The sequence below is a fragment of the Lytechinus pictus genome, chromosome 3, assembly GCF_037042905.1.
Source record: "Lytechinus pictus isolate F3 Inbred chromosome 3, Lp3.0, whole genome shotgun sequence".
Taxonomy (NCBI): Eukaryota; Metazoa; Echinodermata; class Echinoidea; order Temnopleuroida; family Toxopneustidae; genus Lytechinus; species Lytechinus pictus.
Window position 1 is genome coordinate 51,963,777 of NC_087247.1, and position 25,119 is coordinate 51,988,895.

At 34.4% G+C, this 25,119-nt stretch overlaps 1 protein-coding gene across 4 annotated transcripts in view; it reads left to right on the top strand.

Moving 5' to 3' along the window:
- Window positions 1-8,853: 8,853 nt before the first annotated feature.
- The window catches only part of LOC129257047 (ras association domain-containing protein 5-like), a 38,234-nt gene continuing 21,968 nt past the window's right edge, over window positions 8,854-25,119 (top strand). Inside the window, exons 1-4 of one of the 4 annotated variants that reach the window (XM_054895274.2) lie at window positions 9,102-9,498; window positions 14,578-14,643; window positions 16,545-16,580; window positions 17,662-17,783. In XM_054895274.2, the coding sequence (XP_054751249.2) occupies window positions 9,291-9,498; window positions 14,578-14,643; window positions 16,545-16,580; window positions 17,662-17,783 (432 nt within the window). In that variant the 5' untranslated portion in view covers window positions 9,102-9,290. Of the gene's footprint in view, window positions 9,499-14,577; window positions 14,644-16,544; window positions 16,581-17,661; window positions 17,784-25,119 lie in introns of all 4 variants that reach the window. The other 3 variants (XM_064097341.1, XM_064097342.1, XM_054895275.2) reach the window with 3 other exon arrangements.

Here is a 25,119-nt window from a genome sequence, read left to right on the forward strand (position 1 = left end):
AAAAAGTCTTCAACCACAAATATAGGATTTCGTACCAAAAAGCAAAAAAAAAAAAAAAAAAAAGTGCATGGGTTGTGACTCGTCAGAGGGGCAGACTGCCCCCCGCCCCCCCCCCCCCCCCCGTCGGTACGCTAGTGCACCAGAGTCGCCTTCAGCTTCACACACTTCAGATTCGAGCCAATCGAGGCCCCAAGACTTTATTGTCGATTGTCTCTGTACAGTACTGTTTCCTTTTTGGCTTATCCTTCTCAAAAGTATCTCGATTTGGAGAGGCTTTTGGCTCTGGCCGTTGGCAGAGCCAGGTTGAACTCGAATTAGAAACTTATCCATCTCGCACTCCGACTCAACGATGTCGATAATCAGCGCTGTCACAATCACCAGCTGATCGCATACAATTCTGTGCATGCCTAAGTACACATAATATACCGTACGATGCACGTGGTCTCGTTACCAGCTGTGCAGTCTAATCGTGCACGCGTACATGTACATAAGCCATGCGGCAAGTGCATCAACAAGTCTGAAAACCCTGTGCTAAAGACTATGCGTACTCCGCATCCCATATTGCATTGCGCGTTTATTTACAATCGCGAAGCTTCCGGTGTTACGGAAGGTTCGGATATTGCACACTGAACTAGAAATATTTCTAGTTCAGGGATATTGCATCGACCGTTCAACTTAAAGCTGGCAAGGGCGATATAAAAGATGCGCTTGCTCCGCCGCCGGAGAACGTAATTATGTGAAGTATTTTTTACATTGTCGATGGTATTTTATTGGGGCGATTCTGAAATAAAAAGTCACCCCAAAGCATTGGGTTTTGAGAATTTTTAGGGGCGATTTGGGCTGTCATGGGGGCATAATCGCCCGTCGCCCCCGTGTAATTCCGACCCTGAATCATATATGTGTAGGCCCACAGTGTACATGTAGAACTACAAGGTAAAATGGAAGGAAGCTCACTATACATCACAGAATCGCTAATCAAACAATTTCAGCATTCCAGATATTTTCTGACATAATTATTTTTATTGTAGATTTGATCTAGCTTAGACTTGCACTGTACAGTTCCACAAGTTTTCTACTAACATGATGGAGTGTGCACTTCCTGCATTTAAATTATACACTGATATGATCTAGATAATGGTCAGACATAATAATTGAACAGACGCATGCTGATTTTGATTTGCTTTCTTTCAACCCAATAAACGACTTGACTGGTACACATGCAAGGTTGAAGGTCTTTATGGATGTTATTTGGTCACCATGGTAACAGACCTGTGGCTTACATTCCAGGCATCATTCAAATGAATAACAATTGTGATCTAGGACAGCTTCCCTGGGAAAGTCAGGAAAGGATTTATTCTGAGACATTTCCAGTATTGAATATGAAAGTGACACAAAATTTATCCAAATGTACAGTAGGTCAATAGTGTTCATGTTCCTTAAATGAAGTAATGCCATTTTTAGTATTGTAAGTTTCGAAAAATATTTTATGTACATGTATGATTAGTCGGTTCATTGTATAAATTGACTATACATTTTTAAAGATAAATTTGGAGGTCCATTATTTCCCCAAATACAAGGGTGTTGGCTGGTTTGAGCATGGGGGGTGGAACTAAAGATGTATGGGTGTGCACATCTTGGGGAGGTGGAACTAAAGTTTGAAAAATCAGCTGTTGAAAGCAGAAGAAGTACAAATCTAGAGTACGAATTTGTTTTGCTTGCCAGTGTCAGAACTATAAAGCAGTACAGATTTTCCTGTTTAGTAAAGTATTTTCCTTGGATTTCACTTTCCAGTTGGACATAAGGCCAATTAAAAAACAAACCATGACAATAGTGACAAGCTTGTTCAAGTGCCATTGAGTCTTGACGTACTACATGGAAAATGAACATGTATTTACAGCACTTAAAGTGAAATCACAAGATCGCGTTTAATTACAAATCAATGTAAATGACCTTTAGACATGGAGAGATAGATTTCATATCATAACAATATTCTTCACATATCTGTCTTGTTGTTTTCCTGCCTTATGTTATGTAAAGCTGTATTCATACATCTTTGTAGTTTAGTTCAGAATCATGATTTATGTTTGCAGTTTGTAACCACTATTCTTCAATTGATTTCTGATCATGTAAATGTAGATCCACCATGCTTGAGGTTTGATGTCCTCATACATGTGGTTTAGAAACATTTGTGTGTTGAGGTGATTTCAGCAACTATTATTGGCAGAAAAAAAATTCTAATATGTGCTTTTCAGTGCTTTAATATGTTTGCATTTTCAATAATGATATGAGCACAACAGTGTTATTTTTTTTTTTTTTTTAATTAAATAATGATTGGGGGAATAAATCACTGCTTGATTGCAACCCTAACCAGTGTCAAAAGAATGTCATGATTCTTCCTATACTTCTTCACTTCTCTTTCACTTATGATCTTTTAAATAATTGTTTTATATAGATACTGTACTGTATGTGCAGCCATAGAACCAAATCTTGATGTAGACTTTAATTTGATATTTGAATGCTTTCAATATTATTGCTGCTTGTTGTATTTGAATAGATTCTTACAAGCATTGGGAAGGTTAGTGTATTGGCCTATAAATTTTTTTTAAAGGTATCATTTTACAGTAGGCCTACTTTTGAAAAATGTTATGCCTAGCTCTACGACCCCCCCTGCCAATTAAAGTCAAGATCCAAACAAGGCCCCTGTGCTGTAGTGCTTGGAATACAAAGTATAGAAACTACTTGTAGTTCATTAGTAAAACAACAATTTTTTCAGACTCTTATGCTGTAGATAATGTACGACCAATTCTCGCTACCCCAAATCTCAAACAAAAATCTCATAATGCGCGAGACGAGATATTTTTCACTCCCTCGGGTCGTCATCACCACTTCCGGTTCAGAGTCATGCTCGCGCGAGGTTCTGAGTTTTCCACCACGCTGAAATCGATGCCAATCAGCGTAATATGTACAGATTGTAATACTTTTTATTTAATTTGTTCAGTTTTGATTCCATTTGAATTATAAATAAAAATATATTTCATGTGAAAATAATTTGTATTCATGTTTTTATTTGGTTATAAAAAAATAAAACAAAAAATTAATATCTTAAAATTTTGCATTTAGCGACCGGCCTGACATCACGATCGTATTCGACTAGACGCTAAATATATACACTACAGCATTCATTCCGTTGAATTTTTCGTCGACCACAAAATGGATAAAAAAATCAGTTTCGGAACTGAAAAAAATCTTAACTGACAGAGGAATACCGTGCAATGAAAAGCGTCGGGCAGAAATGGTGACTTTAGCAGAAAAGGCCGTTAAACTGTATCGTGAAAGAGAGGGTTGTGATAACGAACTTTCCGAGCGAAAGCGACGTTGTGTTGTTGTGGATGAAGACACTGTTGATCTGAATGGCAAAACAGTGCATTGGACTTCCGAACAGGAAGTTGTAATACCGAAAAGCTATCCCATAATGCAATGCGCGTTACAGGGATTTTTCCCGGATCTCGGCGAAATCGCTATTTGGGGTAGCGAGAATTCAAATGATATGAATGCCACACCATTTGAGGTGACATGGCATTATTCCCCAAAGTCTATCTCTGCAACCTATAGAGCTATGTGCATGACTCAATGTTTAAAGCCCTACCCAATTTGTCTTTCTCTTTAGCTCAATATCTTTGGTTTTCATTAAATTTCAAAGATGATTTCTGTAAAGTAGGCTTCCTTTGGGTTTATCACGGAAGTACAATTGCAAATTTCATGCTTCACTGGCAGTCAATGACGCCAGTATTCTTTCTTATGACTCAAATTGAATGTCAAATTGTAAAATATTTTGCTGAGCTCATTGTTCATGTAAAAACAGCATGGAACCAGTATATATATTCCTTTGGAAGCAGAGGAAGCGCAAGGAAATTATATGATAATATGATTATGATCAATTTCTATTTGGTTTAGATGTTGAAATGGTGAATTTTACACATTCAAATCACATTTTTAATGCAATACATGTATGTGTTTTATAATATCTTCTTTCATTTCGTCCGACAAGTAACTTAAAACTTTGAAAATGAGTAGTCATTTGATCAACCAGATGAACCAAAATGTAATACAGATTTTAATCCTGATTTCAACTTGCTAGCTCATTTTGGACTTTAAAATGTATTATAAGGTCTACAGACCTGATATTTGCTGACTTCTGTGAGTTCGGCATGGTTACTATTGTACCTTGATGTCAACAAGAATATGTGAAGGAATGCTTGTAATAGTCATACTTGGGTCGGCTACATGTAGGTTTCTTTGTATGGATGTGTGATTTTGAAAATACACTTGAAAGCCCAAAATCGTGATTTGAAGATTTCGCATGCAAGCACATTGTGTCTCGTACAAATAGATAAAATGAACTGTTGATTATTAGCCAACTGCTTCCTAATTTCTTCAGTCCACATTCTCAGTAAAAAAATATGTTGGTCAAAACAAAATTCCACATAAAATCAATGGGATTAAAAAAAAACCCTCATCAGTTTGTAGCCTAGGCCCTATAAAGTGCACTATATAAACTACTCGTGATTAATAGTAGTTGATTTTTTTTAGATGTCAATCTTTGATATTTCACTCTGCTTTTGATGGCATTTATGTAATAAAAACAATCAACCGCAGCATTATGATACCCCAATACATTTAAGGGGAATATTTCAAATGTGAAATCATGCCAGGAATAAGTCTTTTCAAAGCTATGCTGCATAAATGTATGTCCATTTTTTTTATTAACAAAGATTACAGAATTCAAATTAATTAAACCAGTAATATTTATTTTGAGGTAATCATTAGACTGTCTACTGGTAAGTGTGACTCTCACATACAGTAGATTGGTATTATTTATCCACAGCAGATTTCTTCAGGCCTATTTACAGCCTTGCCTGTTAATTTATAATGAATTGAAATTATCCCTTGGCTTCATGTGTAACAATGTATTTCCCAGGTCAGTGATGGCTGCCCTGACGATGGTGATGATTATAGGTTCTATGTTAGATGCCTTTCATACCAAGGGATTTATTCTCGCATTTCTTACAGAGTGTGATGCAGTTAGGTCAGGGAATAAGTTTAAAGCTTTGGATTGTTGTATTTTTAAAAGCCTTCTCATCTAGTTACAGGCAGTTGAGCCTTACGTGCATAATTTGTATGAATTTTTTTCCATAGAGATGTCTACAGCATTTCTTTGGTTATATTCTCCTATGCCCCTTCCTACATTGTAAATTTTCAAGCAAATTAATAAAGACTTTTAGTGTGTTCTAATTTTGGAAATAAAATATACTTCAGCGTGTACTTGATTTTTTCAAATGGTGATAACCAGGCCACAATACTGTGCATATGATGTTGTAAACCAAGAAAATCATGATAATCCGATGATGAGATTGTCTAATCATGCCATCATCAGACAAGGTACTACTATATGGAGCAGATGTTGTTATTGGGTTGCTCTTCCTGAATTGCCTCAGGGTATGTGGTAGAAAGAGATTTGTTTATTAGAGAATAGGTTCATCTTCACCAGAACAAAGTGGATGCTCTAGTCCATTGTTGCTGATCTGATGAATTAGTGGATCAGAGAATATCATAATCAGGTTTATTTTTGCACAAAAGTCATCCCAAAATGTCTTCAATTTATTTCAAGAATAGCCTGTTAAACTGCAAATAATCTTGATTTTTTTGCCAAGCAGCTTCTTCAGAGTTCAGACCATATAAGCTAGATCCAGTAGTGCCTGATTGGGCTTGAGCTTTGTCTGACTTTGTTCATTCCGGCTAGTTCTGCTTGATTCCTGCTGATTCGGAATAAGTGTGACGTGCTAGTTTCAGCTGATCTACTCTGAGGGGGCTAGAGCTACATGTAGTCTGCAGGCTCAGACCACTGGTTTTTGCATTTCACATACATGTAGTGGAGTCTAGTCTTCACTGTGGACATGATAAAGTGTCAAATTTGAGTCTGTGCTTGCAGACTAGGCTAGATTGACCACTTCATTCTGTTGAAGACCACATCTTTGGCATTCATCCTCACCATTGTATCAATCAATTTTGGTCAAATGATTGATTTTCAGTTTTTTTCAGAAAATGAAAGTACAAGTCCTACTCTAGACAGAATTAAATTTCTACATGTAGGTAGCAATGTATTTTAAATTTTTGAGATACACCCCTGTATGTTGGGATTTTTAAGGTGATGCCATACAAATTTTTGATGAAATGTGTAAATCCCTTTGGCAACGTACTCTGCATGTTGCAAAGCAAACAACAGCTGCTTGCATTTGATATATGTATGCAAATATGCAGCCAGCAAGCCGTGTATTTTCTAGCAGTGAAAATCTTGTATGGCTAGGCCAAAAATTTGGAAATTATAAAGTCAATTTTCTCTGAAAATCGAATGCACTACCGTATCTGTGATATGATGGTTCAGATGGCCACCAACGACTTAATGGATCTACGTTCATCATAAGTGGTTGCACAAATAACCAGTTTTAAAGTGGATTTCATGGGTACTTGAACATTTTATGAAGGATAGGAATGTAAACAAATATATTACAATCCAATTTTATGCTAAAAAACTTCAGTGGATTGTACAGGGGTTGTTAGAGGTTGATATGTTTATATATTTATAGTGCAATCCCCGCAGTAAGAATCATCCTCAAGAACAAGAAAAGGTACAAAAAATCATTGGTGTTTCTTGCAGTTTTGTTATTCTGAAGCCTAAACAAAAACTGACATATCACATATGTAAGTAGGCCATGCCCCTTTTGGACTATTTGACAGGTATTTCACATATGAAATGAGTAGAACTTTGTGTTTGGAATCTGTGTCAGATTTGCTTAATTTTGGCTGATTTAAATGTACCCTATATGCCTACTTTCTGTTTTTTGTATAATTACCTTCAGGTATAACATATTGGAGAAAATGATAAAGATATTTTGTTAGCTCTACCAAAAAGTTTTAGATACTATACACATTCCTTAGCCACCATAAATACAACTGTAGATTTGTAAAGCAGATTTATAGCAAAGGAAGTGAAGGGAAAACAAAGAGAGGTGAAGTTGAGAGAATGAGTATTATCATACACCTCTTTTTTTTCATATAGAAATTCTATCTGAGTCAGGAAATAAAGGAGAATGAGATAGATACAATATTTGTACTTCTCAGGATTTATGTCTGGTCTCATGCTGTGTGTCTTTTGGATGACTCTTGAAAATGATAGTCTTTCCTTCATACAATGTAGTTGTAAGTGTAAACCTTCAATCTCACCATCCTTTGGAGAAGAGTAATAGCTCCCTCTGTGGTTAAATACATTATAGTCATTTGCTATTGTGAGAGTTGTTTTGCCCAGGGCATGTATACTACCAACCAGCTCTGGTTCCCCGGGGTCTGGTTCCCATGGCCTTGCTTATATAATGACGCAATGATCTAAATTTGTCCCAGTGTATACCTGGATGAAATATCCAAAGAAAATAAAAGAATTATTTAGCCTTAACATGGGCGGAGGAACCCAGAAATTTGTTCAAATATTATCTTTAGAAAAGGGAACCAAGATAAAATCCTAAAATAGTATCATAACATGTTGACATGCATGCATGGTAAGTTTTAATTATTATATTATTTTGTCCAAAAAAAAATTAACTACAAGGAAAGAGATCATATGATGGTTATTCAAGGTCTCACCCCAAAGCTAAAGGGAGGTGAAAATGATAACTATTTATAAATTGAATAATATCTTCTAAAGCTTGATCAGGCTATGAAGTAATGTTATTATTATTGATTTTTATATACAGACAGTTACTGATCACCAAGATGATCTTGCACATTCGTACAATTAAATTCAACAATTGTAATAATTAGTTTTCTCCCCTAACTTCAAATTAGAGAAGCTTATAAAAGACAATAGTTATTATTGGATAACATCTATATTATAATAATAAGTATCAATGGTGCAATATGGAAATCATGAATTAAAGAAACTAACATGGAAACAATTGTCATTATTACCCCTCCCCCCAAAAAAAAATAGCATGCAAAGAGTTAAGGCCTCAACCAATTATAGTTGCTCTAAAAGATGAGAGCTGCACATCATTTGAATTCATATTGCCTATGTGATATGATTGTCAAATTTCGATCTCAAGAGATGTTTTAGGGTTACTACTGATGTACACTTGGATTAATCAAATTATATAATGAAAATGAGGAGGCCTATTGCAAAATTTTGTCATACCGTCAAAATATAGAAGAAATAAGAAACCGAATAATCCAGAATTCACATTTTCCATTGACCGTTTGAAAAGAGGTTGTTTTGATTTGAGAAATTTTCTTTGTTCTTTCTCTCCACATGTGAGTTAAATTAATTTGACAGTGATCTTGATACATGTAGTTTATTTTTTATGGAATAGAATTTCTAGTGTGATGAGACAGATTTAATGATTTATTATTTGTATCTGATGCCTGCAGAAATGTCGGTAAATGAAGATGAAATCCACCTTTGCTTCCTCATTAGTCAAAATGAACAGGATATACCTGTTTGTTTACCAACATCAATGTATTGATCAGTCTTCTATTGTTTGAACCATATGGGTTTATACAAAGTCTATAGACACAGGTGACAAGGGAATACATAGGATGATGCAATAACTTCCATGTTGGCAATATCGAGTGATGACTCACACATCAAGAATCCTTGCTCCTTTCTTTTGTTTGCAGCTCCAATAGAGCAGCTCTGCCTGAAACGAGCATAATAAATTTATGATAATGCAATTTTAATGATATGAATTGGCCCTTGGTCTCGCACTGAATTCTGGGAACTGTAGTGATGAATCATACCCCATTGTTGAATATACATGAGAGGTATATGAATAAACATATACTTATAGAAGGAATTAACCAATGGGAATTGAGAATGCTTCAACACACCCCAAAGCTCATCTGCATGTTGTGAATCTAGCAGCTGTGATTGGATGTTTGGTGAAACACCTACTGGGCATGCTCAGTTGAACAGTAATTTTATGCTGTTGGCAATGGAAGATGGGAAGTCAACGGGAGGAGTGGACTCTGTGATGTTTTGAATGGTATTGGATATCAGTCAGATCGGAAGTGTGGTGAATGAGAGTAGGCCAGACAGTTCCATGCTGCTGTCCATGTGTTAGAATAGTGAACCAAAATCACAAGGACTTGTTCTGATTGCTATCATTATATGCCACATCCTTAGAAAGTTTAATTCATTTATTTCAAAGATTTTCATTAGAGTTTCATCCAAATATCTACCAAACATGATTCTGAAGCGCATTGGATATGCCTTTGGTATGGGCACGTTGATCTCGATGTCGAGTTGGTTTTTGAAGGCCAAAGAAGGTTTCTGGTCATCATTTGTAGACTGGCTTGGTACAGTCTATTCCTGGCCCTTGGATGGGATCTCAGGATCCAAGAACCAGCTCGAGCTCCCATTTAGATATCTGGATCCAGAAAAAGGGACCCTTGGTAAGTCTTGCAACTTTATTGAGAGAAGTTAGATGTGTCTTGTTTTGTTGCTTCTGGATTCATGGTAAGACAAAATGGTCAAACATTTGCGGACAAGTGAGATTATTTTGCAACAAAGTATATTTGTGAATTGAGATGAATGTAAAAAAGGCAGATGTTATAGGAATGAAGTGTTGCCCCTGTTGTTGGCTCCTATGCCCAATGCTAATCTACATGTATCTTCAAAAGTATAATAGCTTGAGCTGTTTGGTATTTTCTTTGAATATCATTAGAAAAGATCCAACTTGATTAGGTTTGATGTGAAATAATGGCCTGATCTTTGTTGAATGTCTGGTCATAGTAATTGTCTTCTGCACTTTTTACATGTTAATTCAGTGTTACTAAGATGTATCTTGCATGTGATTTTGATATTTTTATGTTGCTCTACATGTCCTTGAAATGAAGGGGAAAATGGGTCTTTCGTTTATCATTTTTTTAACAATTTACTTCCATAGTATATGAACAATCATGCAGACACGTATGGATAATGCTGTCACAAAATCAATATTTATATAGGCCGTTATATAGCATACTTTACTTAGGGCCAAAGGCAAAGTACAATTTGATATGAAGTGAGCCTATATCAATATGAAAGGCTAAAAAGTTAAAAATCTAAAGGCTGATTTGTTAAATGGTAATTATTAAACATTTCCAAAAGATATATGGTATTAATGTTCTTTGCATTGACAAAACAAATTGTGTTATACAATATTGATGTTTCTCTGTGAAATTTTCTAGAGAGTATATGTATATTCAATACATATTTCTCATGAAAATCAACCAACAACTGATTGAATTCCCTGTAAAGCAGGTGTTCATCAGGAACAAGGAAGTTATGAACAAAATAATATCTATAGGTGAACGAACATGCATTTATTCATTTGTAAAGTTGCTCTGATTAATGGCACTGGGCAGCATACATTAAACAATGAAACCAAACTGTATTGCCTTGGAAGGGAAAAATACAATTATTTTACTTGCTAGTGCTGCATAAAGCAACTTACATATATTCCATGCTCGGCAAATCAGCCGTTATTACAACACTTTTCAGCCTGCTGTCCAAATAAACAAGTTCGATTTTTCTCTGTTGATTCAAATCAACTTTTTTAGGTGGACTTGACCTTTAACTATGGTAATATGTTCTTGTACACTGCCTGATGGGTCAATATCTGTTCCACAAGACTATGAACATTATAATTTAGATAGCACCTCTTGAAAATATTTAAAAAAATGATCCTTCCATATAAACATATAAATTTCATTTAAACATCCATTGACGCAAACAGATGATTAAATTACAATTTTTTTAGATTTCTGTAGCCTCCTGTGCCTTCTTTCTTTCCATGAACAAACAAGTTTTAGGCCCATAGTATACCTCATAATTACTTGTAAACAATGCAGATTGGGAAAAAAATAGTGAACCAACCATGACTGTTTGTACAGTATGAAGGTCTGACCTTTGAAAATAGAGACAATACAAACATTCTTGTACTTTTTGTCATTATTCAGGGAACTAGAATGAGTCTAAGGGGTTACCTCTTGTTAATGTCTGTATATGATGCTTTGGAACTTCAATTTGGGATTTAGGTATTTTCTTTGTCGATGATAATGGTTTTAAAAACAATAGCTCTTATCTCAAAATATGTAAGTGAATAAATTTGTAATCCTCCTTGTATATATTAGACTGTTCATGGTTATAGAAAATCCAAGGAAGTCTCATTTATTTAGATCACAGATCTTTTTGAAAATTCATTTGACTATTATATGTAACTCAATCATTTTACAAAACAAATCAAATTAATCATGCTTCCAAAAAGTACGGTACAGTACAGTACTTATTCATCTTTTTCTTCTCAAACTTTTGAACTTGTGACAGCTATTCACTTAAGTTTTCAATAATGTCAAGCTTTAATGATTCCTTTCTCATTCTGGAAAAATTTCTCATCAAATATTTCTGTCAGTCATACTAGATGCACACAGCAATGCTCTATTGCTCAGTCGTGATCAAAGACTCAATTTATCGTATTAGCAGAAGGGTGCTAGGTCTGTTGAAGTATATGAGAAAGTGCCCTTCTTGCCTTCTACTGATACCATCAAAGGATCCATTCATCCCATCCTGAGGAATAATTAATGCACATATTTATATTTTCTGTGTAAAAATAAATCTGTAGTATGTCACTTCCGCTAGACGGGCTAGTTGAGGAAAATTTCTGCGCCATTTTCTTGTTTAGGCCATAAGAGCATTTGTTATTAAAAGTTGAGCTCAAAGCCCATATTGCTCTGTAAAAAATATGATGGTCTATGTCTAAGTTTTGCTTATCTTTCTGCAAATATACAGAGCCACAATTGGAGGGATGACAGTATTTGGAGGTACATGCATATTGAATCACAGTGTAACAAATCTAAATCCTGAATTGTCTTTAGGCCTATGTAGTGGAGGAGAGATTACATGTTCTTGCACAAGTAAATCTACCATGTGAGGAAACCTGAAAACTGATTCAATTTGTCATGATATTTATTATTGTCTGTTGATATCACCAAAGATAGTGTTCAGAATAATTTTGTATACAGATCAAGAGGACAATACACATAAAATATTCACAGGTTCAGTGCAGTGAACTTAGATGACTTTTTACTGTTATATTTCAACCTCTCTTTACTTTCTCTTCTTGTTCACCCCACCTGACCCCAATGAAACCAGGAGCATCTGTCTATCATCCAGCTGATCCGATCAATAATTAATTAGCCTAGTCCATCCAACCAATTTTCATTTACTTCCGTCCCACCGCTGTCCTGCAACCCCCAAGTTAGCGATGCAAGGAGCCAGAGACAAAGATACTGGCAGTCATATTGAAAACATGCAGCCACTGACAGTGCCTTAAAGGTCAAGTCCACCCTAGAAAAATGTTGATTAGAATAAATGGAGAAAAATCAAACTAGCAAAACGCCGAAAATTTCATCAAAATAGGATGTAAGAAAGTTATGACATTTTAAAGTTTTGCTTATTTTTCACAAAATAGTTATATGCACAACTCAAACGAGACAGTCGATGATGTCCCTCACTATTTCTTATGTTTTTTATTGTTTGAATTATACAATATTTCATTTTTATAGATTTGACAAGAAGGACCAACTTGACTGAATAATATACTACTAAACCATGCTCATTCTACGTGTTCAGGGAGGAGTTAATCGTTGTTTCTCTTGACAATGAGGAGAAAAATAAAATGTTCCCTATTTCATATAATAAAATACAAAAGAAATAGGGAGTGGATGACGTCATTAGTCTCCTCATTTGCATACCCACCTGGATGTGCATATAACTGTATTGTGAAATTAAGCAAAACTTTAAAATGTCATAACTTTCTTATTTTACATCCGATTTTGATGACATTTTCAGTGTTATGCTTGTTGGATATTTCTCTTTTTATTCAAATCAATGTTATGTTGGGGTGGACTTGTCCTTTAACTTATTATTAGCTTTTTCTGGTACTTCTTCCAGCCCAGGCTGGTCTAATGAAATAAAACTTGTGGCTTATACTAATTAGTCATGTATCTGTGGTTTGAACCAGAGGTTAGCTTATCAGGATAAAAGAGGCAGTATCACTGGATAAAGTCAATGAGTTTGTAATGCTTTACAGCACTCAGTTGATACCCAATTATTTCAGTCATTAACCACATTGATTGTTCTCTCAATACGTTTCCATTTGTTGGGAACAGCCACCGCTGTCTATTTTATTAAAAAAAGATATTGGACCAGCAAGATTTGTAGACAAATTGAAACTTATTGAAAATTACTGAATTGACATTATGTAGCTTATGGATGAGTAGGGTCTATTTTCATTTGAATTGTGGTTAGATTATGTATGAATCATTGTAGGCTAATGAAATATAAAAGGGAAATGTGTGATTGCTTATCAACACTTGGGGATTGAGTATAACATTAAAAATGTGGCTGACAAACAGTAACATTTTTAAGATTATCAGTGGGAAAATATCAACTGGTATACAAGAAACATTCTTTAAGTTTTTGGAAGACAGTGATTTGGGTGGAGATCTAGAAGTGTTGATTTTAGTGATAATTGTGGGGGTTGGACTAATCCTAAACAAAAATCAATTCTCGATAAAACTAAATTAATCACTCCCCCTGACATAGCAACACATTTAGAAAGTGGCCCTCCCATTGTTAATTTAATTCAATGAATTGGATAGTCATTGGAAGCTTGAGCTTATCTTAGAAATATTTAACATCAGCCGACATTCAATCAAGAACATAAAATGGGTCTGATTTTTTTATTTTCAAATAAAATTAAATGTCTTTTTCAGAAGCTGACTAAGTATTGCCAAGCATTGCGATACCAAGAAACAATTAAGAAATTAGTGTGGTAATGGATCATAAAGAAACAGATCTGTTTTTGAACTTGAATTCAAGAATCAAACTACTGCTAACATGTGATAGAGATGAAGGATGAAACAATGTGACCTCTATAATAGTCACATGATATTCATTGTCTCACCGTACTCACAAATAAGTTCTCTGTTAAAAGTGCAAACAGACATGATTTCTGCGAAGCATTTTCAAAAGCATTTGTTCTCAATTTTTCAGACTGTATGTGTTGGTATTTCAATTATGACTGCGAATGTGAAAGCCAATCTGTCAAGAATATTATAAATTCCTGTACTGAATCATGGATTTGTTGGAATGTTTTTATAGGTATATTGGCCTGGTAATGTGTAGTAAAAGTGAGTAGAGCAAAAAGGAGGTTTGAACCATAGGGTTCGTGTTTGAGGGTAGTTACAATGAACCCACTCAGATTTTTTAAACACACTATACATATTCATTTTTTAATGGAGAATCACAAACAGATGTTTGTTGACTAATGCTCTATTAAGTATGATTTGAAATCAGAGGCATTAGGTAAGAAGTAGATTAGTGATTAAAGGTTCTTACAGCAGTCATAATTGCAACATGATGAGAAGCAACATAATATCTTAGCAGTGAAAGAAATGAATAACAGATCCTTTACCCCCACCAACCAGGTTCAACATGTATAATGACCGAAGCGACCAAAGATGCATGGTTGTACTGGAACCCAGTCTGGAGAGGTATTCTATACAAATTGATAATACTCGTTATTTTCATGTTGCGTTGCACGGAAACTTCATCATCGTTTATGCTTGGAATCCTAGCCTAACCTGCTTTTATCAACTCCACTTTGACAAGAAAATATGACGTTGAAATGTACATTTATGTAATTTGCCTTTGCTGTGATGGTACACCTAAAAGCGAAAAAAATACCTCATGACTTGTGATAGTTTTGGCTATTGATTTTTTTTCATTTTATTTTTTCATTTGTAGCTTTTGATGTAAGTTCAACAACAAATCTTCACACGGTCACACCAGGATGATACTGACTTTAAAAACAAGATTTTATTCAATATTAGTGTGAAACCTTGTTCAGAGCATTCTACCTCCATGTTCAGAGAGAAAGAGTGTCAAAGCTCAGCAGTAACTATGTCCCCTAAAGTTCAGATAAAAACATACCCCCACATTTGTTAGTTTAAAAAGATAAGCAAGGTGTCCGATATTGCTTGGACATCACTTGGACAAACTCATGTAAACAAAATCATTTCATTAGAATATCATTAATCAAAATTATTATGCCAGACGAGTTGCTTTGTTTGTTTATGTCTTGGTCAACAGCTTTTTGTTGTAAGACTAAAAAAGTCTTTTGCTCTTATATTTTTTTTTTACCCCTTATCATGTCCCACCGACTTTGCTGAGCTTTCTCTCTTGGCCTTAATTTTTTACCACTAATGATTTTGGACATGCTCCAGTATTTAAAACAAAGAAATATAAATGTATGAAGGTTTGTTGTTTATAGAACTTTTATACCTCATTTCTTTTTTCCCATCTTATTGCAGTTTTCAGAGTGTAAATTATGTTCGTTCCATTTCTCATAAAGATAATGTGTTTATATTTGTATTATAAACACCAACTTCATTTTAGAGGAAGTCTCTGCCACACATCTCTTTCACACTCACCATTTTTTCTTATTTCAAAGTTCAAGAAAAAAAGTACTAGAAAGTAGCTGTTGATATTGACATATAATTGAAATCTTCCATTGTATAGTTGATTTAATTAGCAGTGTTCTGATTTCCAGTATTCTATCAAAACAACTTTATTGTGAACACCATTTTGTGTTTGCCTGATGCATGAGGAGCATGTTAAAATATTGACTCTCTTGTAATGCACATGACTGCACATGAATGTTATACAGTATCATATTATGCATGGTTCATTAGATCTCATCATTAGATAGTATCTGAATGTCACAAATGGTTTGTTGTCTATGATGAAATTAATTTATTAAAAAATATATTCAAGTAATGAGTGTGGAGTTGAATAATCATTCTATTTTTATATGCGCTATTGAGCATTTTCTGTGTTTGCAATACCACCCAAAGTCAATATTTTCATTTTGGGGTCTTTGATAGTAATTTATGAAAGAAATACATTCAGTTATTTGTTTTGTTTGTGTTTTAGACAACTCTCTTTTTTGCGGGGAAAGGGTGGACAATCAGCTTAAAAATTTGTGTTACCTCCAGTCTATAGTTGGCTCTCTATCTGTCTCCCTCTCTTACCTACCCCCTCCTTTAACCATCAGCTGTAACAAGTGAAGTGAACTTCCAGTATTGTATTTAGAACTGAAAATTATTCAGATATGAAGATAATTCTTTTTTTCCTCATAGTCTTGTTGGGAATTTATAAAGTTTACCATTATGACCCGTAAGAATTAATTTCATATTCAACAAAATTATTTTGATCCTGCATTAACTAGTTATTGAAGGCTGTTTGTTTGGGGGTTTGGAGATCTAAGTTTTTGTGTACATTTCCCTGTGTAGTATTTTTTGAATAAAAATTTGTATTTAATCAAGATTTAGAATTTTGCTAGATGTAAACCTTTCTTGTTTCTTCCATTTTTCCTCAACCAATAAATGTCCAGGAAATTCCAATAATACCTCACCTACAACTTTTCCAGGTATACAAATGTGTTATCAAGTCAAGTGTATATTTCATATATTTTGCAGCTACGTGGATAATGTGAAGTGGTGAATATGGTTGGTTGTTAGATTGTCTGTCTTTTGGAGGCAATTAGATTTTTATTATTTTATAGATATGAATATGACCAAAGTAGGTGCCTTTTTTTAATAGCAGGAAAGGGCCTGAATGCATTTTTGTTTTCCTTATTTTTTCTCTCCGAACATGTGTATATTTGTATTTTCTCTATAATGTATTACTGCCTTTTTCATTTTAGTGGTCATATTTTGTTATACTCCTTTCATGTGTTAGAAAAGCTGATTCTTTTTTCTGTAGTGTTGTGCAGTTTCTCTAAGGAAGTTGAATACCAAATAGAAAATATGCCACATATAATCATCACACATATTAGTTTGTTATAATGGATCCGTAGAACAAAAAAAAAATCATACAGATGTTTGGAATTATTTTACATTTTTTGTGAAAGACAATTTCTTAATGTACATATAGATTCATTTGAATAAAAAATGTAATCAAGGAGAATGTTAAAAGTTTTTTTTTGGCATTACTGAAGTACATTTGAAGTCTCACGATCAGATTTGAAATATTTGGTAGGCTAGTAAACTTGGTTGTAGTGATTGATTAATCATAATGACCAATTGAAGTTGACTGCGACTAAATCTGATATCACAAAGAAATTGTTTTTGACCAGCTATATATTAGGAAAGAATGGAAATGATAAGTTTGTCATAGTGCAAATGAATTGGTATTTTGATGAATGAACAATTTCAGTATATAAATACAGTATGCTGTATTATTTGCTTGTGTTTGTTGATATTTAGAGCATGCTCTGTCATTAATAATTATTCCCCATATTTATTCAATTATGTATTATTGTGATTGATTTCTTTCTTTCATATTTCATCCTCTTTACAAAGACATGAAAAGAAATATACATGTAATTTGTGCAGTGTCATGTCAGTGTATTGTCACTGTGTTCATGATTTCTGTCTTCATCTTTGAACTTCTATCACACAAACTGAATTCTTAATAATCTTACTTGTGTTTTCTTTGTTTTGCTACAGATTGTAAATACACATGCCACTACAAGTGCTTAAATGATGTAGGTTTGGACTGTACAGAGTCACCAGAGCTACGGAAAGACACACCAGATCACTCACCACAACACACTCTAGTCTCAGTAGAGGTAAGAAGATTGCAAAGCTTAGATGGTTTGTAAGATCAGTTATGATTAAAGGTAAAAAAAAATAATCAGTTGCCTTACAAGAAACAAAGGCAAACCTAATGCACGATTGAGAGTGCTGAAAAAAAGATTGTTTGAATTATTACAAAAAGAGACTCCAGTAATTTATTGTGAAGAAGAACAATACATATAATGAATGGATTCCTTTAAACAGGATCATATCAATGTTTTTCTACAATAAAATTGCCATCATGAGGCAATTATGAAAAATGAGAATGAGGGAGAGGCTGTAAGATTTCCAAACTTCAGGATCTATTTAGTGACTCGTAAATGTTATCGAATCATACAGCACCTTAAGTTTTATGGTAAAATTCCTGCAATTACCTCTTATCTCTCAATGAACAATGACGTCGATTTCCTGCACAGTAATAGGGGAAATCAGTGTGCAGTGTAACTGTACTTATAAAATAACCCAATTTAAAAGTTTCCTGTAATTGAAAAAGACAGTGTTATCAGTGTTCATTTCATTCTGGATTGCAATATGAACTTCCTTTTCAAAATCTACAATAAAAATGAAGTTGCCCATTCTTTGAGATGGAAGGGGGTTACAGTTCAAGAATTATTGTAATTGCCCCAGGTTATCAAATGTGGATCATGGAAGATGAACACATCTTTATAATCCAGTCAATCTCTTTTGCATTCATTGTTGTTTGTAAATCTGGTTATAAACATTCCCTGTGAGTTATTTCTGAAACTGCTTTCCCAGAAAGGCATAATTACACCTTGAAATTTGTAAAGTCATTGTACATGTAGACCTACATTGTATTTGTGTGTCAACTTCCAAATTGTAGCTTTAATTTATGTGTCATCCAAATAGGGTTGCTGGCACATTTCATCCAAAATTATGTTAGAAATTTTCTTGGCTCATCATTTTAAATCTATCTAATTCTGGTGTCTCAGACTGGATAGTAAATATTTCATTATAGTTGGTTGCTATAGGAACTAACATATGATGTCATAGAATATGCGTCACAGTGAAGGAGGCAGTTTAAAGTTTTATGTTGAGGATATGAATGATGTTCAAGGAAATGAAGGATTGTCAGGGTGTTGCCTTGTCAGTCCCACATTATTAACAATCTTCTGCATTATTGGTTGCAGGTTAGATGATTATGTACTTTATTGTCATGACAATCATCTTTGGAAATTGGATAAGGCATATCCTGATATACTTGCTCTCTCAATTGAGTTATTTTCCAGATAGACTCGATATTAATAACTTAGAGAACATAGTGCTAACGAGCATCACTTGAACCCCCCCCCCCTTCCCTGTCCTCCAGAAACTGCAGACAAGTGAAGATTAAAGAGTAAGTCCCAATCTCAATAATTATTTACTTATACTTTGCAATTGCAAAGCCAGTAAATACAAATGCAAGCTATCATTTTGAGTTTGTAGGAGAGCACCAGATGAAGCCCTTTAAGTCTATAGTTTAGATCTGTCATGCTGTTTGTAAATGAAACCATGAGATGTGAGGGACAGGATATAGCCTGTTTACAGTGAAGGTGTGACATTTCATCCTATTTTCTATCACCACACCCTTTCATCCAGGTCAACATCAGCTCATCTGAGATGGAGCAAACAAACAATATAATTTGCATAGAGGATGGGCTCACTTACATATGACCGTTTCAGTCAGAAAATAAAATTACCCAAGTCTCAAGTCTAGCTGAAAGTTCATGAATCAAATTGGGAGGAGATGTATATGTAAATTCAAATTGGCTCTCAAATGTTATTGAAACAAGGAACATTGACAATTCTTTCAGTATGTCTCATTAGCTTAAAGGAGAATGAAACCCAAAATGTAATACCACATAATATCATTAATAAGTAAATGATAATCAAAATGAATCCACTTATACCCATATCCGATTTCCCAGAGTGGAGTACCACCTCTTCAAAGTTAGACTTCTTCACGTTCAAAGTCTCTGAATGGAGATCGCCATTGTTGCGAGGTTCGTTCAAAATTGTGACGTCAGCGACGTACAACTGCTCTCGGTACTAGCTTCCATGTGCAGCTAGTCACAGGCTGAAACCAATCCCGAGTTCGCATAATATAGATACTTTTTTTTACAAGAAATAAATATAATATACACATAAAAACACTTGAAAATATTATCAAAAAGCTATTCAAATTATTTTATGGTTTAAAACACAAATTGATGAGTTTTGATGAAAATGTTTACACATTTATTTACGATTACCAAATTGGCAAATTAGACAAAGCTAAATTTGTACGTAGACAGTACAGCCGTCCCCGGCCGCCCACTCATCACACGTATTGCGAGGTTAGTATTATAAGCCAGCACCATGAACCGCGTTTGGCAGTGGATTTCTATCTAGTGGGTCGCGCGTGCTGGGATCTTCCTTCTGGTGTCCACAACACACGACTTCTGTGGCTTGATTTTTCTGTGCGCGGCAGCATGTAATGAACCCTTGAGTGCCGACCGCCGGCCCACGAACCGAGTGATTGTGTTAACTGTTATGTTGGAAGTTTGGTTGTCTATCCCGTTTGAATATCGTTAAATTGTTAATTGTGCTATTTTTCAACATATCTAACGTTGTTTATTATTTGTTACCGTCGATTTTAAATAAAACAAAACTTATCGGACGTTTGTATTGAAATAGAACTTAGTTAGAAGGCCCGAGAGCCTACGACTTCGAGTCCCAATACTCGGCCGAAGAAATCGGTAAAATGCTCGCTACGAATAACATCATTCCTCGTGAATTGGGAAGAATTGTTGTATTTCTCCACCTTTAGTGCAGCCACTCATTTTTTAAAGAGATTTCTGGCCTCTTCTGCGGATCAGGAATTTGGCAAAAGCTGCATTTTGTGCCCCTTTCTGACCACTCTGGCCGATGTATTTTATGCTAGCAATCAAAGGTGAGTGCCAAGGTCGGACACCGAGTTGTACGTCGCCGACGTCACAACCCCCCACGGAGATATAGGGAGTATGAGCAAAATGGCGATCTCCATGGGTCTTTCAAATATCAAAATATTGATAACTTTGACTTGGCATATCATGGGAAATAGGAAACCGTTCTGCCTCATTTTAATTTTATTTTAATCAGTGAAATGTAATCACTTTATGATCAGATAATAAATCTATCCTTTCATTTTCCTTTAAGGATAGGGAAGGGGTGGGATGGCTCATAGCTGTCTGTGCTAAAGCCCTTACATGACTTTGTAAAGTCCATACAGCATTTTTCAGGATTAGACTTGACATTTGCTATAATGGGAACCTTAACTGATGCCCTTGCTACTTTTTCGTCAACACTACTGTGCACACATTCATAGTGCATGTATGTAGTACCTTTGGATCCGACCCAGAAAGGTATTATGCATGAATTAGATGATTAGGTGAATTTTATTTCCTTATCCACTTCAAGTTGAATTAGGGTGTGAAATAGTTTGATTGGTTAATGTTTTCATCGAATTACAATCACCCCTGATATCCAAGCGAGATTGGCAAGTTTAGTTGGTTTTCCCATGGTTAATAGTGTTTATTCACCTTTATGTTACAAGTTAGAGAAAAGTGTACTCGGTACATGACAAAAGAAAAGAAAAAAAATAAATCTAAGCTAGCACCCCCTGCCCCCTCCCCAAACCTCTGAAAAACAACAATATATACTGATCTGCAAGTATAACAGTTGTAACTCTGGGATTCTGATTCATAGAAGAATATGAAGAAGCAGGAAGTTAAGACAAACAAGAAACAAAAAATGAAATGATTACATTTATGTGATGCCATTTTCTAGAGTCTGCCATAACATTAGTTTTCCCTGGGATCCATATTATTGAGTCACATGACTATTTCAGAACTCCACCTGGGGGCCGTTTCATAAAGCTGTTTGTAAGTTAAGAGCGACTTTAAGAACGACCGGTGATCCTTTATTGTGGTAAATGGTATATTCATTAACGATGGTTACGCGCGTATGAAAGGTTCAGCAGTCGCTCTTAAAGTCGCTCTTAACTTACGAACAGCTTTATGAAACACCCACCAGGGTGATGTGTCTGGGGTCAATGTGCATGAGCCCTCCTAATCAGAATTTAAATTCTTTGGTAGAGGTACTAAAAAATACCTTTGAGGCCCATACATGCACCTGCTTCTGATGAACATGTCTTGATTGAGTTCAAGTTATACATTTATCAAGTTCCAAGCTTTATGCTGGGTGCTTGGATTTTAGTTTAAATATTTTGTGTGATTGTTTCCTTAATGGTGTTTTTCATACATGTGATAGCCCACATGACATGACATAATTTGAAAGCTTTTAGTAATCTCATTTTGAAGCTGAAGATGATTAGTTTTGCAGGGAATTATGTGACAAAACATAATCTCAGGAAATAAATGATGTCATCTAATTTTTTTAATTCAATTCATTTATTTGACATCCTTTAAAAACATATGTACAAGTATACAACAAAAAAAGGAGTACAATAATTTAAATCACAGTATAAGCGATACAAAATTGTCAAAATATAAAAGAAATGAAAATAAAATGTAGCGGATGTAGGAAGTCAGAAAGGCCATTGACCTGTCAAAGCCGACTCCCTTGATTACTACATTATGGTACGATTAAAAACACAAATAGAATAGTGGCCAAAAAACAAACAAACAAAACAGACACGAACACATCGAAAACAACCCCCCCCCCCCTCAGATAGGCAGTTGGAATTATTAACTATAAGTAGACAGTTGGTTTTGTTTCAATCTACGTTTCAATGATGAGAATGTAACAGATAATTTTAAAGTATCGGGTAAATTATTCCACAAGTTTGGTCCTTTATAACGAATTGTAGATTTAGAAAGCGTATAACGAAAGAACGGTATATATAATTTGTTTGAATTTCTCGTTACATAATTATTTATACTGCTATTAAATATAAAATAAGTATTAAAACAAGATGGAAAAATAGAATTTAAATTGAAATATTTGTACATAAATAAAGTAATTTGCGATTCATAAAGTTCATTTAGCTTTAAAAGTTTTAGCTTAAAAAATAAAATCTGTGTATGAGCTCTAAAAAAGGAATTTGTTATTACCCTTATTGCACGTTTTTGAATCACATATATTCTTTGGAATAAATATGATGCACAGCCACCCCAGATAATCAGACAATAGTTCAAATGTGGCAAGATCAAGGTATTATATATATTTACAAGGATGCGTAATGGTAAAACTTTTTTGACTCTGTTCAATACTCCAATTACTCTAGAAATCTTTTTACAAATGTAATCTATATGATATTTCCATGTCATATTTTCATCAAGAATTACTCCTAAGAATTTTACTTGATTAACCTGCTTTATTGCTTTATTGGCAATTGTTATTCGTATTGCACTGTTATCAATATGTTTATTATGTGTTTTAAAAATAACATAATTTGTTTTTTCGAAATTAATAAAAAGTTTATTGGCAAGAAACCATCGTTGAATTTTGGCTATTTCAGTATTTAATATAAAATTCATATTAAAAGGATCATTACCAGATAAAAATATTGTTGTGTCGTCAGCAAAGAGAATAAATGATAAAATACTGCTAACACTTGGCAAGTCATTTATATACAATAAAAATAATAATGGGCCTAGATTAGATCCCTGAGGTACACCCATTTGTATATTGCTATATGCTGATGTATTATTGCCAATGCTCACATATTGCTTACGATTTAATAAATAACTTTTCAATAATAACAATGGAGTCCCTCTAATTCCATAAAAATACAATTTATGGAATAAAATATTAAAATCAATACAATCAAAAGCTTTTGATAGATCTAAAAATATACTGATTAAAAATTCATTGCACTCAAAAGCCTGAGATATGCTATCGATAAATTTTAAAAGTGCATGGCAAGTAGTATGGTTTTTTCTAAAACCAAATTGCTTTTCGAATAAAATGTTATTATTTTCAATAAAAACAATCAACTTATTATATATAATTTTTTCAAAGATCTTACTGAAAATTGATAATACTGATATAGGTCTATAATTATTTAGTGAAGAGGTATTACCACTTTTAAAAACCGGAGTTACTCGGGCGATTTTGAGTGCATCAGGAAATATACCACGTTCTATGGCCAAATTAATTATATTACAAAGAGAAGTCAAGACTATATGAATAGATTTCTTCAAGACTTTGGGGTGAATGTAATCATACCCTGGACCTTTACTTACATCAAGTTTCAGGACAACGTTTAAAATATCCCTCTCCGTAGCAGGATGTAAAAACAACGACTTTTCAAAATGACCAGTCATACACTCTCTAAATGAATTTTCTGTGCTATTACTGTTGATGTTTTCTCTTAGCTTCACACCTACTGAAGTGAAATGGTCATTGAACTCATTAATGGTCATTGAACATTGTCTAGTCTGATTTTGAGGTGCTCTTTTAGTTTAAAAAAAAAATTACAGATCGAGCATGCGAGCACGCGATCTTAAACACATAGGAGTAATGCCGGAAATTTGTTTACAAATTATAATTTCCTCCTATTAAAGCCTCTTTATTTTAACAGCAGACTGCATTTGCCTATTAATGAGTCAGAAAGAAGAGGATCAAGGGTATTCGAATTCCAGTTCATTATTACTTAGCCGTGAACCAGAATAGCCTGGTGGTTTATTCGCTGCCCGGCAAGCAGTAGTTGGCAGTTTCGAATCCCACTGGTTCCAAGTTTTCTGACTTGTGATTTTCATTACAGATCGAGCATGCGATCTTAAACACATAAGAGTTATGCCAAAAATTTGTTTACAGATCATAATTTCCTCCTATTAAAGCCTCTTTATTAACTGAAAAATTGTATTCCCAAAGGGGGGGGGGGTAAATTTATTTTATGTAACACTGAATAGATTACAGAATTAGCTTTTTTTTGTGGATCAGCATCAGAGTAAAAGAAGGGAAATAAATGGACAGAAATGGATGTGGTAATTTAATAACAGTGGTTTACTAGTTCTGCCTTGCTTTGACAGATGTTACATGACATATGCTCTTGGAGTTAAAGATTTTTTTCATTTTTAAGTCAGGAAGTTTTACTTGTGTCTCCTTGCAAGTTTTCTTTCACAGAGTTCTCCCGATTTAGAAGAAGATTCCTCCCTTCCTGTTGAGGTCCAGTATCCAAGAAAATACTGTCCTTTGTAAAAACTTGGTCAAGTTGGAGAAAGGAAACAATTCAGGGAATGTCTTTTAATTGCCTCTCTTCATAACCTTTGATGTTACAACTCTTTGGTCTTTGTCTTATGAATGAAAATGAAAGATTGAACCTCAAATACAGTGAGTCAATGCATA